This window comes from Scomber japonicus, chromosome 9 (assembly GCF_027409825.1).
Source record: "Scomber japonicus isolate fScoJap1 chromosome 9, fScoJap1.pri, whole genome shotgun sequence".
Taxonomy (NCBI): domain Eukaryota; kingdom Metazoa; phylum Chordata; class Actinopteri; order Scombriformes; family Scombridae; genus Scomber; species Scomber japonicus.
The window spans coordinates 11,052,843-11,065,672 of NC_070586.1; the positions used below are offsets into that span (position 1 = coordinate 11,052,843).

The 12,830-nt window shown below is 39.5% G+C and overlaps 1 protein-coding gene across 1 annotated transcript in view; it reads left to right on the forward strand.

Annotated features, from left to right (window-relative positions):
• The window catches only part of kremen1 (kringle containing transmembrane protein 1), a 55,474-nt gene extending 48,949 nt beyond the window's left edge, over nucleotides 1–6,525 (forward strand). The window contains exons 5-9 of the mRNA XM_053324648.1: nucleotides 552–705; nucleotides 1,414–1,746; nucleotides 4,677–4,916; nucleotides 5,495–5,579; nucleotides 6,366–6,525. Coding sequence (XP_053180623.1) covers nucleotides 552–705; nucleotides 1,414–1,746; nucleotides 4,677–4,916; nucleotides 5,495–5,579; nucleotides 6,366–6,525 — 972 coding nt within the window. The remainder of the gene's footprint in view (nucleotides 1–551; nucleotides 706–1,413; nucleotides 1,747–4,676; nucleotides 4,917–5,494; nucleotides 5,580–6,365) is intronic.
• The last annotated feature ends 6,305 nt before the right edge of the window (nucleotides 6,526–12,830 follow it).

Consider the following 12,830-nt stretch of genomic DNA (forward strand, 5'->3'; position numbering starts at 1 on the left):
ATAGGTGCTATTTCTGTAAGGTTTATTCTTTGCTCTCTATGTGCAGCTGTGTGTTTGAAAGGCACAAGGAGGCTTCTAATCAGATGAACTGAGAGGTTGCGGTTTTCCAGACTTCGAATTACAGAATCTTGTAATCATGAGAGAAAAAGCAATTAGGGAATTTTAGTCTCAAGTCACTTTCAAAAAGACAAGGAGTTACATGAAGTGTTTACTGAGTGTTAACACAATTCCACATAAAGCTGCTACAAGAAACTCTATAAAAAGTCTGTGAATATGTTTTGTGTGTGAAGTTATTCCATTTTTGTACAAATGTGTTATATTATCATAATGAATGAATAGAAAAATTTGAAATTTAAAATATTTTGAGAGTAGAGAGAACAGCCAAAATCTTCATGATCCCACTATGAAGTGCTCTCTCAGTCATCAGAATCACAGTCAGAGTTTTCCTCGCAGGCACCCATTGCAAATGGATTTGTAATGAGTAGCATTATGGGAAGTGGTACCCAAAGTTTGTTTTGAATAAATCCAATGACTCTTTTTGTGTTGTGCAGCTTGCTGGTATGGAGTCAGGATATGCCTGTTTCTGTGGCAATGAAGAAGACCTGCGTGACCACGGCGAGTCGCCTAGCATGGAGTGTAACCACGTTTGCTTCGGCGACCACACCCAGCCCTGCGGTGGAGACGGCTGGGTCATCATATTTGACAGTGAGTATGAGAGTGTGTTTTGCTCTCTCCCTGACTTCATTATCTTTTCATCCCTGCTGTGTTTTGATATGAATTCTGATGAAATAATGGGGAAAAAAGAGAAAAATAACCTTTATTTGGATATTTCTTAAGTAAAATACAGTAAAGTCATGTACATAAATGACATCTGTATCTCTGGTAATAATCTTTGTGTTCTTGGTGATAGTACCTGCAGTATGTATTAAATGGGGACAAGTTTGACTCACCTCCCATCAAATATGTTGAATTAGGCTCCAGTTCAACGCCAAAAGGCACTATAGTCAATTTTGTTGTTACCAACAACCCAATTCTCCAGACCCATGACTGTGATCAGACCCACTGACATCTACATTGATGTACAATAGCATTTGACATTATGGTTTGCATGTAAATGTTCTATTATTGTTAAATCTGCACTACACAACATTGCAATTTGTGATTTTCTAGTTGGATCTTTGGAAAGTTTGAAGTACCCCTCTACCAAGATATAATGTACCCACCTCTTCTCAAGTGTACTCACCTGCTGTATATGTCACACTGATCAAGATTAATGAGGTGACATGACGATGTTTAAAAATGGCCCATTTTTGGTTATTAGTTCAGAGACAAACAATCTGATTCACAGTAGCTTCTAAACTTTTATAGCATATGCAGTATCTCTGACCATTTCCTCTTCTTTTTATCCTTCAGCCCGAGTGGGGGCCTGCGGTGGAAACTACAGCGCTCCATCAGGAGTGGTCTACTCCCCTGACTTCCCAGACAAATACTCGCCTGGCCGTGTTTGCTACTGGACTATCCACGTGCCCGGATCGTTTGCCATCCTCTTCAACTTCACCTTCTTTGACATCTCTGACCAGACAGACATGGTGGAGCTATTGGACGGCTACACCAACCAAGTGGTTGCACGCTTCGACTGGCGCAGCCCACCACGGGAGCTGGTGAACATCACAGGCGACTTCGTCATACTCTACTTCTACTCAGACCGCACAAACCAGGCCCAAGGATTTGCTCTGCTTTATCAAGGTACCTTAGGATTTCACTGGCTTTTCTGACATTTGATAAGGGAACCACCAGAAGGGCTTTGGAAAAAAAAAAGTTTTGTAAAAATTTTAAAAGCCCATGCAGTACACCCTCAAACTTACCAAGAGTCACATTTGCATGATCAGGTGCGTGCTGACTTACTGACTCTAAGATGGAGTTTTGTATTGCAGCCTGGCTTATTAGACCAATGCCTGTTAGCTATTGTGAGGCAGTTGTCACGCTACTGGCAGGCCCTTTTCTCTTTTCATTTGCTAGTCAATGTCTCACAGCCCCGGGTGGTAGTGCATATTAAAATATATATATATATTTAAATAATGTTTTGTTTTTCTAGGAATTCACTCTCTTATCAAACTGCAGCAAGCTGCTTTTGCTACTCCAGAGTGTGTTCCTCGGTGAATTACGTACAAAACACTGTGATACTATGCACCGTGCCTTCTGATAGCACGATTGCACTGCAGAGCAGGTATATAGCTGATGAACAATAGCCCACACAAAGTTGAAGACCTTACTACAAATTATTTCATCTTGCCAGACTAATGTGGAAAATAGAGAAAGACTAATGTGGAAAAAGAAAAGCCGTCGTCTTTTGCTTTCACACTATATTCTCTCAAAGTGAGTCTCTGTATGAAAAATTATTTAATCGATTCATTTCTGGAGGTATAAGTAAAGTACACCCTCATATAATTCAGTGTAGGTGACATTCAAGCTTGCAACTCGCTACACAGGAGAAGCAATCTGTCCCCGCTCCTCCCTGTCTGCCTCCATTTGTAATCCAGTGTCATTTTTCTCTTTCTGTTACAGTAAAAACAATATCTGGAGGTCAAAATCCTCTGACCTCTGGACAAGCGTGATCCTTTCTCCTCATGTCTTGGTTCTTGTTTCGCATGAGGCATCGTGTAGCCTAGAAATTGAATCTCCAATATGTTATGAGAAAAGGTCACCTCCTATATAGTAATAAAGTTTTCAGTTTTTTTGTTTTTGTACAGAAAGATAGAGAGAGAAATATATTTTAAATGAAGACAGAAACTAAAAGGCAAAGACAACAGTTAGGCTGAGTATCAACACTAAATACTTCTAATATCTCCTTGGTGGCACACTGAGTGCTCGAAATGGTAATTCCAGGATAAACACTCTCAGATGATGATGGCAGAGTGTTTCAGCTGAGTCTGGGTTTGCAGCAGGGTATTTTGTTTGCAAATGGGGAACATGTGGGAAGTTTTGGGAACATCGCAGTCAGGGTACGCTATTATGTGAAAAGAAAAAAAAAATTCCCACACTGCTTTTAACATCCAACCGCCATTCACGGATGAGTGGAACAGACCCGGATCAAATACTATTAGGAAATAGTTGGGGGTGTTTGATTCAAGCTAAGTGGGACACAAGATTGGTGGGGTTTAACATATCAGGGCATTTTGTAACTAGCTCATCTGTCGGTCTGTGATCTAAAGGATCTGAAACTTAGAATAATGTTTATGTTAATTATATCTTACTAATTTCTGTTTTTTACTGCTTTAAGAATAATTTAAAGAGACATGAGTATAAACATGTCTTTTCGACAAAATAGATTATATTTCATCATTGCAGATTGCTGTCAGATTTCAGACATGTTTCTCTTCACAAACACCTAGAGCAAATTAAGTAAGAAAAATAATGAAAGAGTCAAGTGAGACATGACAATCTGCGTGAGAGACATCTAAGATTTTTCTTTCTCAGCAGCATAGTTTCAGAAGTGGAATAAAGTTCTCAAAATCACACAGTGATTTTAAATAAATCACATCTATGTTTAGGAGAAGTAAATGAAAGGCAGAGATGTTATTTAGGATATTGCTTTCCTCTAGGAACACACAAATGAGTTGAAATAGTATGCGCTCCCTGGCACTGTTGTTTTATGAAGCAAACTCTGCCCATCTGGTGCTCTGAGCAGGTTAAAACAAACAGAATTTATTGCAAACACTTTTTGAATCATGTCTAGAGCAGACAGAAAAGCTCTCAACACCACATGTTTACAGCACGCCTGAGTGTTTTTGCAATGTCGGCCTGTTTCTTAACAAATGGAGTTTGCATTAAATATTCACTTGTGACTCTGCTGTATATACTTTCAACAACATAATCAACATGATGTATCCTATTACTGCGTGCTTGCATCAACAGCCCAGTTTACCCACGGGAATAATTAAATGTTGATCAATGTCCTCAACTTTTAGGAATTACAACAACATGGCAGACTTTCTTCTTCTATTTCCCCACTTTGAGAGCTATGAAAGTCTATCGTACATAGAAATAGTCACACTATCACCACATAAAGATGAAAAGCATGCTATGATCAGGTGATATCGTAGATTGCAGAAAACTAATGCTGTTTCAATTGAGGCTGGGAGAAGTGCCTGAAAGAAACTAATATTAACTATTTTATCAAATCATGAATTAAATAATAATAAACAACAGAATTTTGTAAAACTTTGACACACAATACTGTCATTGGATAATTGGATAATCAGAAGATCAATGTCTCGTCCTACAGTAATCCAATAAACTATAATATTTTGGGTAATAATGTTCTTATTAATGTCCATCTTTTGGGTTTGAGAACAAGTTAACTATTGTAGATGAAATATTGGTAGCTGATGCGTGATAGCACTCTCTATTGATGGGCAGTTTGCCAGTATTACTGTATGTGGGTGTTTGGGGGCGGATTTCTGGAAATGCCAGAAAGTCGTCACAGACATCAGCATCTGGCATAATAATCCTCGGGTTACTAGTGTTGATCAATACATGGGTTCACATTTTGCTTTAGGGCAGTAAAAAAGGTTCAGTAGATTTTCATCTGAGATAATGTCTTCACCTGGATAACGTAAACAACAACATCCTTCTGTCTATGAACCTTTCTAAATCAGTTCTTCTTTTTTCCGCAGCACTGAAGGGCCAAGACTCCAAAACAATAGATGGTGAAAGAGAGGATGAGGTTAAAGGAGAGGAGTTCCCCAGCACAGTGGGGCCTCAGCTGGCCGCAGGTGTCACAGAACGATCCAACAGCACCTCTAATGGACGTTCCTCCCAGATCCTCTACGTGATCACGTCCAGCCCCGGTAAACCGGAGCACAACATGCCAGGTCAGTGGGCTGGACGCGGCGAGACCACCGGCCACAGCGCTAGTATGTTAACACCCATGATACACTGCACTTACTGTATCTCTCTCTCCTCTCCTGTGCAGGGATGTTTTAGGAGTATTCTTGGCTCCTGTTTAGCATAACCTGAAAGCACTAAAATCATCTTTGTCTGTTGAGATGCCTCTGAAAGCCCACAATGACTTCCTATAATCACACAAAGGACTAATGCTACGTGACGCTAATGTTTTTTCCTGCCAGTGACTCATAAATAAAGTTACTTTGGGTCTCCCTGCTGATCACAATCAGAGCTCTTGTCTAAGCTACGCGGGGTGGACTGATGTGCTTTGAGCTCTTCTACTTCCGTGAAACACTATACTTTGCAAGCATGGAGTGTTCTGTCTCAAAGGGGCTATCTGATGTATTTCTCAGCCAAAGAAGAACAGATGTGCATTGATAATGCATCACCATTTCTTGACAATTTGCTGGCTGAACACTGCTAACAGGTGTGCCAGCAGTGCTCGAATAATTCTTTGCTTGCTAATCCTTTCAGTCTGCTCCGGTTTGTTTTCATTACCGTGTTACGATATCTGATGTCTTTTAACTGTGTTGCTCCCTCTCTGTAGTGTGGACCATCTATGCTCTGGCTGGTCTGCTCATACTGACTGTCATAGCCATGGTGGCAAAGCTGCTGCTGCACATCACAGTCAAGTAAGTATGAGGATGATTGGGGTGTGCATGATCAACCAAGTATCCACTATCAATGTCATTCATATCCTGGATTATGCTCCTTTCATGTCATATTGGAAAAGACAGGATGACACACACACATTTAAAGCCCCTCTGTGTCAACATGTTATCACTGCAACATCTTACTAATTATTCTGATGGTATACTGTAGAAAAATGAGAGTCTTTGTGTTGCTTTCAGCTCATGAATGATTGCTATGCATTCCTTTATACTACCACTAGAAGTCGCCAAAGCCAACATTTTTTAAATCCTACAAAATTGTCTGTGAGTAAATTAGCTTCCACTGGCAGAAAATTATTAAATAGATGATGATAAATAGATTAAGTAGCCAGCAAGGCTTTTATTTCTTTTACTAGCACATTATTAAATAATTTATTTTTTATCACTGAAGAAAATCTTCAAAAAACAAAACCTGCCAACCAAGGTATGGTTGCTCATTTTTGATATAAATGAAACAATGTCAAATTAAGTTGAAGATCCTTTATATAATTGTGTGGCTGCCACTAGATTTTATATTTAAAGTAAAGCCATAATGGCTTCAATCTTACATGTGTAACAATCAGGAGGCAGCATGACACCCTTTATAAATGAATTTATTGAATCTATTTCCCTCTCCTCCTCTTGATTCAATCTTTCCTAATATGTGTTTTCTACCCTGTCTCATCTTCTCCTATTTGATCTCTCTAGTCACTGTTGTCTGTTTTCTCTTTTTCTTCCTTTTAATTTAATTCATTTTTTGCCTTTCAGGTCCCCTAACATCCCAACAGTCAGTGGTTCAGACAGCTGCAGCCAGAGCACGGCCTCCTCTGAGCCCTGGATCATCTTGTACCGGCCCTCCACCATCTCCCTCTTCAAGAAGAAGCTAAAAAACCATCACGGTGACCTCAGCCCCCTGGTGGGCAACTAGCGCCCCTGCTGCTCTGCTAACGTTAACCAAACGCTACCACCACCCACAACTTCTCTGTACAAGGGCCGTCAGATGCCAAGCCCTCAGACAATCAAACTCTATGAGGCGCTAAGTTAACAAGCCAATGACTGAGTGGCTAATGACAACTGACTGAGTGACTGCTACTAAATGGCTCGTGGGCCAGAGTGGCCGGGCCCTCCCATCCTGCTCAGCACCAAAGACAAGGGGGACAGGCAGGGCTGTCACTAACCGCAGAGTGGGAGAGGAGAGCAAAAGAACGGAGGAAGGGTGCAGCTCTAACAAAGGCACAAGGACGCTTTTAACATGCAGGGAAGCTTCTCTAGTTCAGTGAGATTTTCCATTTCCATCACACACGGACGTCCCTAACAATCAACATACTGTACCTCCAAAAAACCCTCCAGACTGCAGGCTCACCAGTGAAAACACAACACAGCGAGGCAAAGAATGACGGCTAACTTCACTGTATGTGTTCAGTTTAAGAAACAGGGAGTTTTTACCTCCTCCTGCTGCTTTACAGTCACAGTGGCAACCAAATCTTCATCAGTATCAAAGAGAGGATGAAGAAATTGAGTCTTTGATACACATACTCACATGCTGTAACACTTAACAGCTTAACAGTTTTTGCGTAACTCTTCTAACTGCCTCATATGGATGATGAACACTTGCAGCCAAAAACCAGAATCCTCCCATCCAAAGAGTTGTGTATTTATTTGTCTCCTGATTCTGTATGCAAAGTGCTAATGTTTCTTTTTGATGTGTTTCATGTGACAAGCAGCTTTCCGAGGAGAAAGAAACAGGACACGAAAACGTCACACGGAAGGTAGATATCACAGCACTTTGGGGATGAATCACTTGCTGTAAAATGAAAAGATCAGAGAGAAAGAGAGCACGCTCGCCCACTCGTTCTCTCAGCGCTCTTGCAGATTTGGGTGGGGAGAAGAAATAGCGTCGTTCACTTGGGGGGGTTGGGTGGCGCAGTTTGCAGACAAACTGCCATTTAGGGAGGCTTGGGAAGATCTGAGGGCTTTTTCTGCTCGGTTGTGGGTGGGAGTCTTTCCGGTTTGATGGTGTTCAAGTGCCTTAAGGATCTCCTCTTCCCTTGTCTCAGATTCCTCACATCTGTTTCTTTTACAAAGTGGACTAGGGTCCCACAAGAGTCTGCACTTCTTTAAAGTCAGCTGTAAACTTTGTATGTTCAGAGTTTCATTCCAAAATAGGATAACTACCGCAATGTAAAGGAAAAAAAATATATGCCAAATCTTGTACAGTGGTTGAAAGGATTAAATCAAGAATATGTCATAGTCTTTTTAGGCAGAATACACTCAACTTAACACCTCTCTGGACTGGATCTTTGGCATTTTTGTTATGATGGACATCAGATGATTTATTTTTTTTCTCCAAGAAGAACACATAAGTTATTTGGAATAGAGCTCTTCATGTACTAACGGACAAGGCTTTTAAAAGACTTCTTTTTTTTTCTTCTTATTTCTGCATTTGCTCTTATAGTCTTAGTCTTGGACCTTTACTGAACATATTGTTCACATTAAGTTGTCTTTTGATTACAGTGGGGGAATGAATATTGTTGTATATTATGTAATTCAGTGTGGTAATGATAATATGACGATATTTATGTCTGCTCTTTCATTTTCTGTTTCGGCAAAGCATTTGAGAAAGCTGTCAAAGTGCTTTTTGTATTTACTCATCAACTGCAACTTAGCTCAAATGTGGAATGCAGCTTTTTTCTTCTTCTTAGATAGCAGTAAATCGCTTAAATTTGCAAGACGCTGCAGACCCTGGAGCTTTTTCTTGTCACCTTGACTTCAGGCCAAAAGGTTGAGCGCAAACAATACACCCAGACAGAGATACAACCAAAAGCACTCAGTGGTACTATACACAAGCTGACAGCAGGTTTGCAGCTGTGATGGTTTTCTGTGCCATTTAAACTACTTGTGAAAGGTCAAAGTCTAGTGGTGCACCACTGGCATAGTAATTCGCCTTTCCTGTCGTGGGACTGGATGTTAGAGGGTCAAAAATCTTCCAATCACTGTCAGAATAAATAAAGAAGAAACCCGAAACGTCAATGCACTTAAATTTGCTTCTAGTTCCAAGTGAAACGGTACTCGTTTTTACTTTTAAGTTGAGTCTCAGTGAAAAGAAAGATGTACTTTAATAGATGTGCAACAACCTGAGCACTTGAGACAAAAGGTTATATTTTACACATAATGCAGCATCACAGTGACATTCAGGAGAGGGGATTTATAGCTATCAAGAATCAGAATTTGAGGCCCATAAAAAAGATGAATAACCTTTCTTCACCAATCAGAAGTTTGTAAAAATGTGACTCTGTGCTATATTCTGCCTGTCTGCTCAACTGTAACTCATGTTAATTATTGCAAGGCAAGAGCACATGCCCTTGGGTCTGTGATGTTCAGAGCAGACCATGCGTAGAGAGAGAAAAAAAGCAGCATAGATGTGAGAGCGATGGGAAATTAATGTGTGTTCAAATCAAACACAAGCTAACGAAATCTGACAGTTAAAATCTAACATGGGCATATTTGTTTGGATAGCCTGGTGAATTATGCAAACTCCCATTTTCTGTCCCGTCCTCCAGTCAATCGGAAAATTCCACGCTATCTTCCAAGCGGTGGAAACCGTCTTTTCCAAAACTGTAGTTAATGTGAATGTCCTGTAGTGTTCGTTGATGTGAAAACACCAGAAGCCCTGTGGAAAATGATCTGGAGGGGCCAAAACATTGTTTTCATGAAATTGTACATAGCAAAATAGTGAAAATTTTAATTTATACAGTAAATTATTGTTATTTTGTATGTGAATGGGATATAATCTATCTTTTGTATAAGTGAAGTACCTTTGTAGTTTTATTTAATGTGTCCTGGTTCCAAAATAAACACTGTATGCATGTTTCTTAAATCTTTGTTGTGATGATTCTTTTGTTGTCCTCCAACCTCAATAAAACATCATTTTTTCATCACCATACATAACATCATATACCCGAGTGGCTGAGAAGCATATGGATCACAAATACCAGATTAAGTTGATCCCATTCACTCTTCTTATATGAAGCCTTTTTGTGCACGGCATTGTGAGTGAAAATCAAAAGGTACAGTGTGGTTTTCCAAAATCTCCCCGCTTGGCTTAAAAAGATTCAGACTTAAGTGTTTGCATGGCGGGACATCTGCGCAGCCTTTTCCTTTTCTTTCTGTGAAGCTTAATACTTATCTGTGAAATGACTCCCAGACTGTTCGGAGATGCACACACATGGAGTGAGGATTTAGAGTGCCATGTGTAACCCATTGGCTCCCCTCTGGGATGAGGTCAAGCATGCAACCTGCAGATTTTTGAGGGAACAGCAGGAGTCCAGCTTTACAACTGGAACACCATGAACAAAACAAACATGGAGGGGCATGTAATAAGCTGTAATACTTGGGATGTTTGTAGGGATGATTTCTTAATTCATCAAAGGTGTTGCTGTTTCTTTCATCAAGTACTCACTCTGAAAGTGTTTAGGGTCTGTTTTTGTTTTGTTTCTGCAAAACGTGGTATGTGTTGGCAAGACCAATGCAACTCAAAAGAGAAGCAAAATAATCCTCGAAATGTTGCAAGTGCTTCCAAACAGACTCCTATAGAAGTGTTTTTGCAATAATGAGATTACTAACTACAGGCCATGTAAAAAAAAAAACAACAACAACAAAAAAACATGAAACTGTTTCCACAAAAATCTCTTGGCTGAAACCGCTCAAAAGCTTCCCATGGACTCAGACAGCTCAGACCAAGTTACCTGAGGACCACTGATGCATCTATAACCAACCTGTGAAGCAAAAGGCTTTTGCAAAAGTTCATTAATAATGTAATAGTCTCTTCATGGTCTAAAAGATTTAAAGTCATGCAGAGATCAGCAGAAACACAGAGCTTCAGGTCATTTAAGGATCATTTAGGTTAATTTCCAATAAGTAACAGACACATTCCAGGATAGGAGACTAGAAAGAACCAACTGTGAACAATCCTTTTCCTCCCTCTACTGGTGACATGATGTTTGAACACATTTCCTCCAAAAGTATCCTTTGGATAATGATGCTCAGTGTCAGTGGTATCTATTTCTGCCCACTGGCTGTATAAAATAGTCTTTTTTAGTATCCACAAAACCCAAAAAGGTTGAATTAGTTAATTAAAAGCACTGTAACTACAACAAACTTCTAAATAATTCATGCAGTGTCCTCATGCATATATGATAGCTTCAGTATTCTGCATTAACGAGCAATTGATTGTAGTCTTATGGACCAAAATTGTGTGTATTTAAATTGTAAGTGTAGGCTGCTTTCAGTGATATAATTCTGCTTTGCCAGATTCATTGTGAAGGCTGATTAGGCATGAACACTGGACGGTCAATATATATTTATAACAAACTTAATAATACTACCACACTTTGTTTATGTGGCTAATGATTCACTGGCGTTTTTTTTAAATAAAATGTGTTTTTTTGTTTTGTTTTTGTGGCCATTATGTGGTCTTTCTATAAAGTTCTGTCATCCACACAGCCACAGTAAGTGAGGTCTTTTACACACCCTCCCATTGACCCCAAATGGTTTTCTCTCAATAGTAATTGTGCAGCTGTAACATTAATCCTTTACTAAACCCCGACCATTATCACCACTCCTCTGGGTCCCTGTGAAAAAGCCTTGGCCTGCAAACCAAGGAAAAGAGACCGATGTCAGTTGATCCCTCTGAACCCGAGTCGACCAGTAATTAAGGCAACAATAGGACAATACTTTGCAGTGTCTGGTTACTACAAGAACGAGAAAGTGAGAAGAATGGAAGACAATACCTGCTGCTTTCTGCACTCAGAGTACTGTAGTCAGGTAGATTACGAGTAAGGTACTGTACTGAGCTGGTCCCTCTCCCTCGAAGGATTTGAAAAAGACCTGTGTGAAAGAGTCTGGTTTACTGGCCGTGCAGAAACTTGTCTGTTTTGATCTACTTCGCTCTGCCATATTGTCTATGACCTTGGTGCAATTAAGGCAGACTTATGCCCTTCAGTGATTTTGAGTACATGCATTGGCCTGTTTAATGCTTGAGATTTCTCTTCTATTATTGTAGCTTTATGCTGTTGAAAGCTGTTTATATACACACTACTCATCGTATATCATCAGGACCGCTGATTAGTGCTTCAACAATTATGAGTTGAGAAAAAGTAAAAATGATTTTGAGGATGTTTCAGTCATTTTGCCACAAAGGACTTAAAACAACAGTCAGGTGCCAAAATGAACAATAAAATCACGTTTTCTCTTGCTATAAACAGTCCTGTTGTTCATACTGACCATTAGAAGATCCCTTCACAATGTACATACGATGTAAATGGTGGGTGCCAAAATCCTCTGAAAAAGTTTATCTGAAGCTATGAAGCTTCAAACGTGTCAAAATGATTCAAATCAAGAAGATATCTTTCAACGTTAGTCTTTTTAGTGCCAAAGTCCCTCTTTTTGTTAATATACTGTACTTCCACCACAGCACTGAGGAAATGAAAAGAAGGACTTTGACGATAAAGACAAAAGGTAACATAGCAGATATCCACTAATATGACTTACTCATACTGTTTAAGTGTCATACAAGCTTACAAGCTAATATTTTGAAAGTGCACTACAGTGATATGCAAATATACCAGAACATTGCACCAGCAAAAATACTTGGCACTCAAAAGAAAAGTTAAGTTTTGAGTTTCATAAGTTAATTTAAAAAAACAAACAAACTTTTGCATAGTTTTCAACAAATCTGCTGTTGATAACAAAATAAATACATGGCTTGTGTAAATCCCAATGGATATAAGCTTGTTTCCTCCACACCAGGAGAGGCATTAAAACCACCATGCTGTCTGAACACTGCATGCTGGTGAAATTAGGTCCAATAAACCATAAATGACATTTTAATTAGTTAATTCTAATGCTGTTTTAATTTGACAACTTTGCCTGACCAGAGAGCAGATTTATACTTCATAAACACAAATAGGTGGCAGTTGAACAGAAATTGTGTGTTGGTGCTTTTTTTTTCCTAAGGCAGGAACAGCAGATTTTTAATTAACCATAAATGAAGGAGGCTGCTGTTTATCATGTGTGGATAACCAATAGAATACATCTCTACTCTTCAAGTGCAATATGTTCTCATATGAGTAATGGAGTAATTAAAAGAAATAAAACATTTAGGCCGGCACTAATTAATACCCCCCCAGTGAAAACTCCTGGGCTGTAGTTAATTGCTGGTCCCTGGTGTACAAG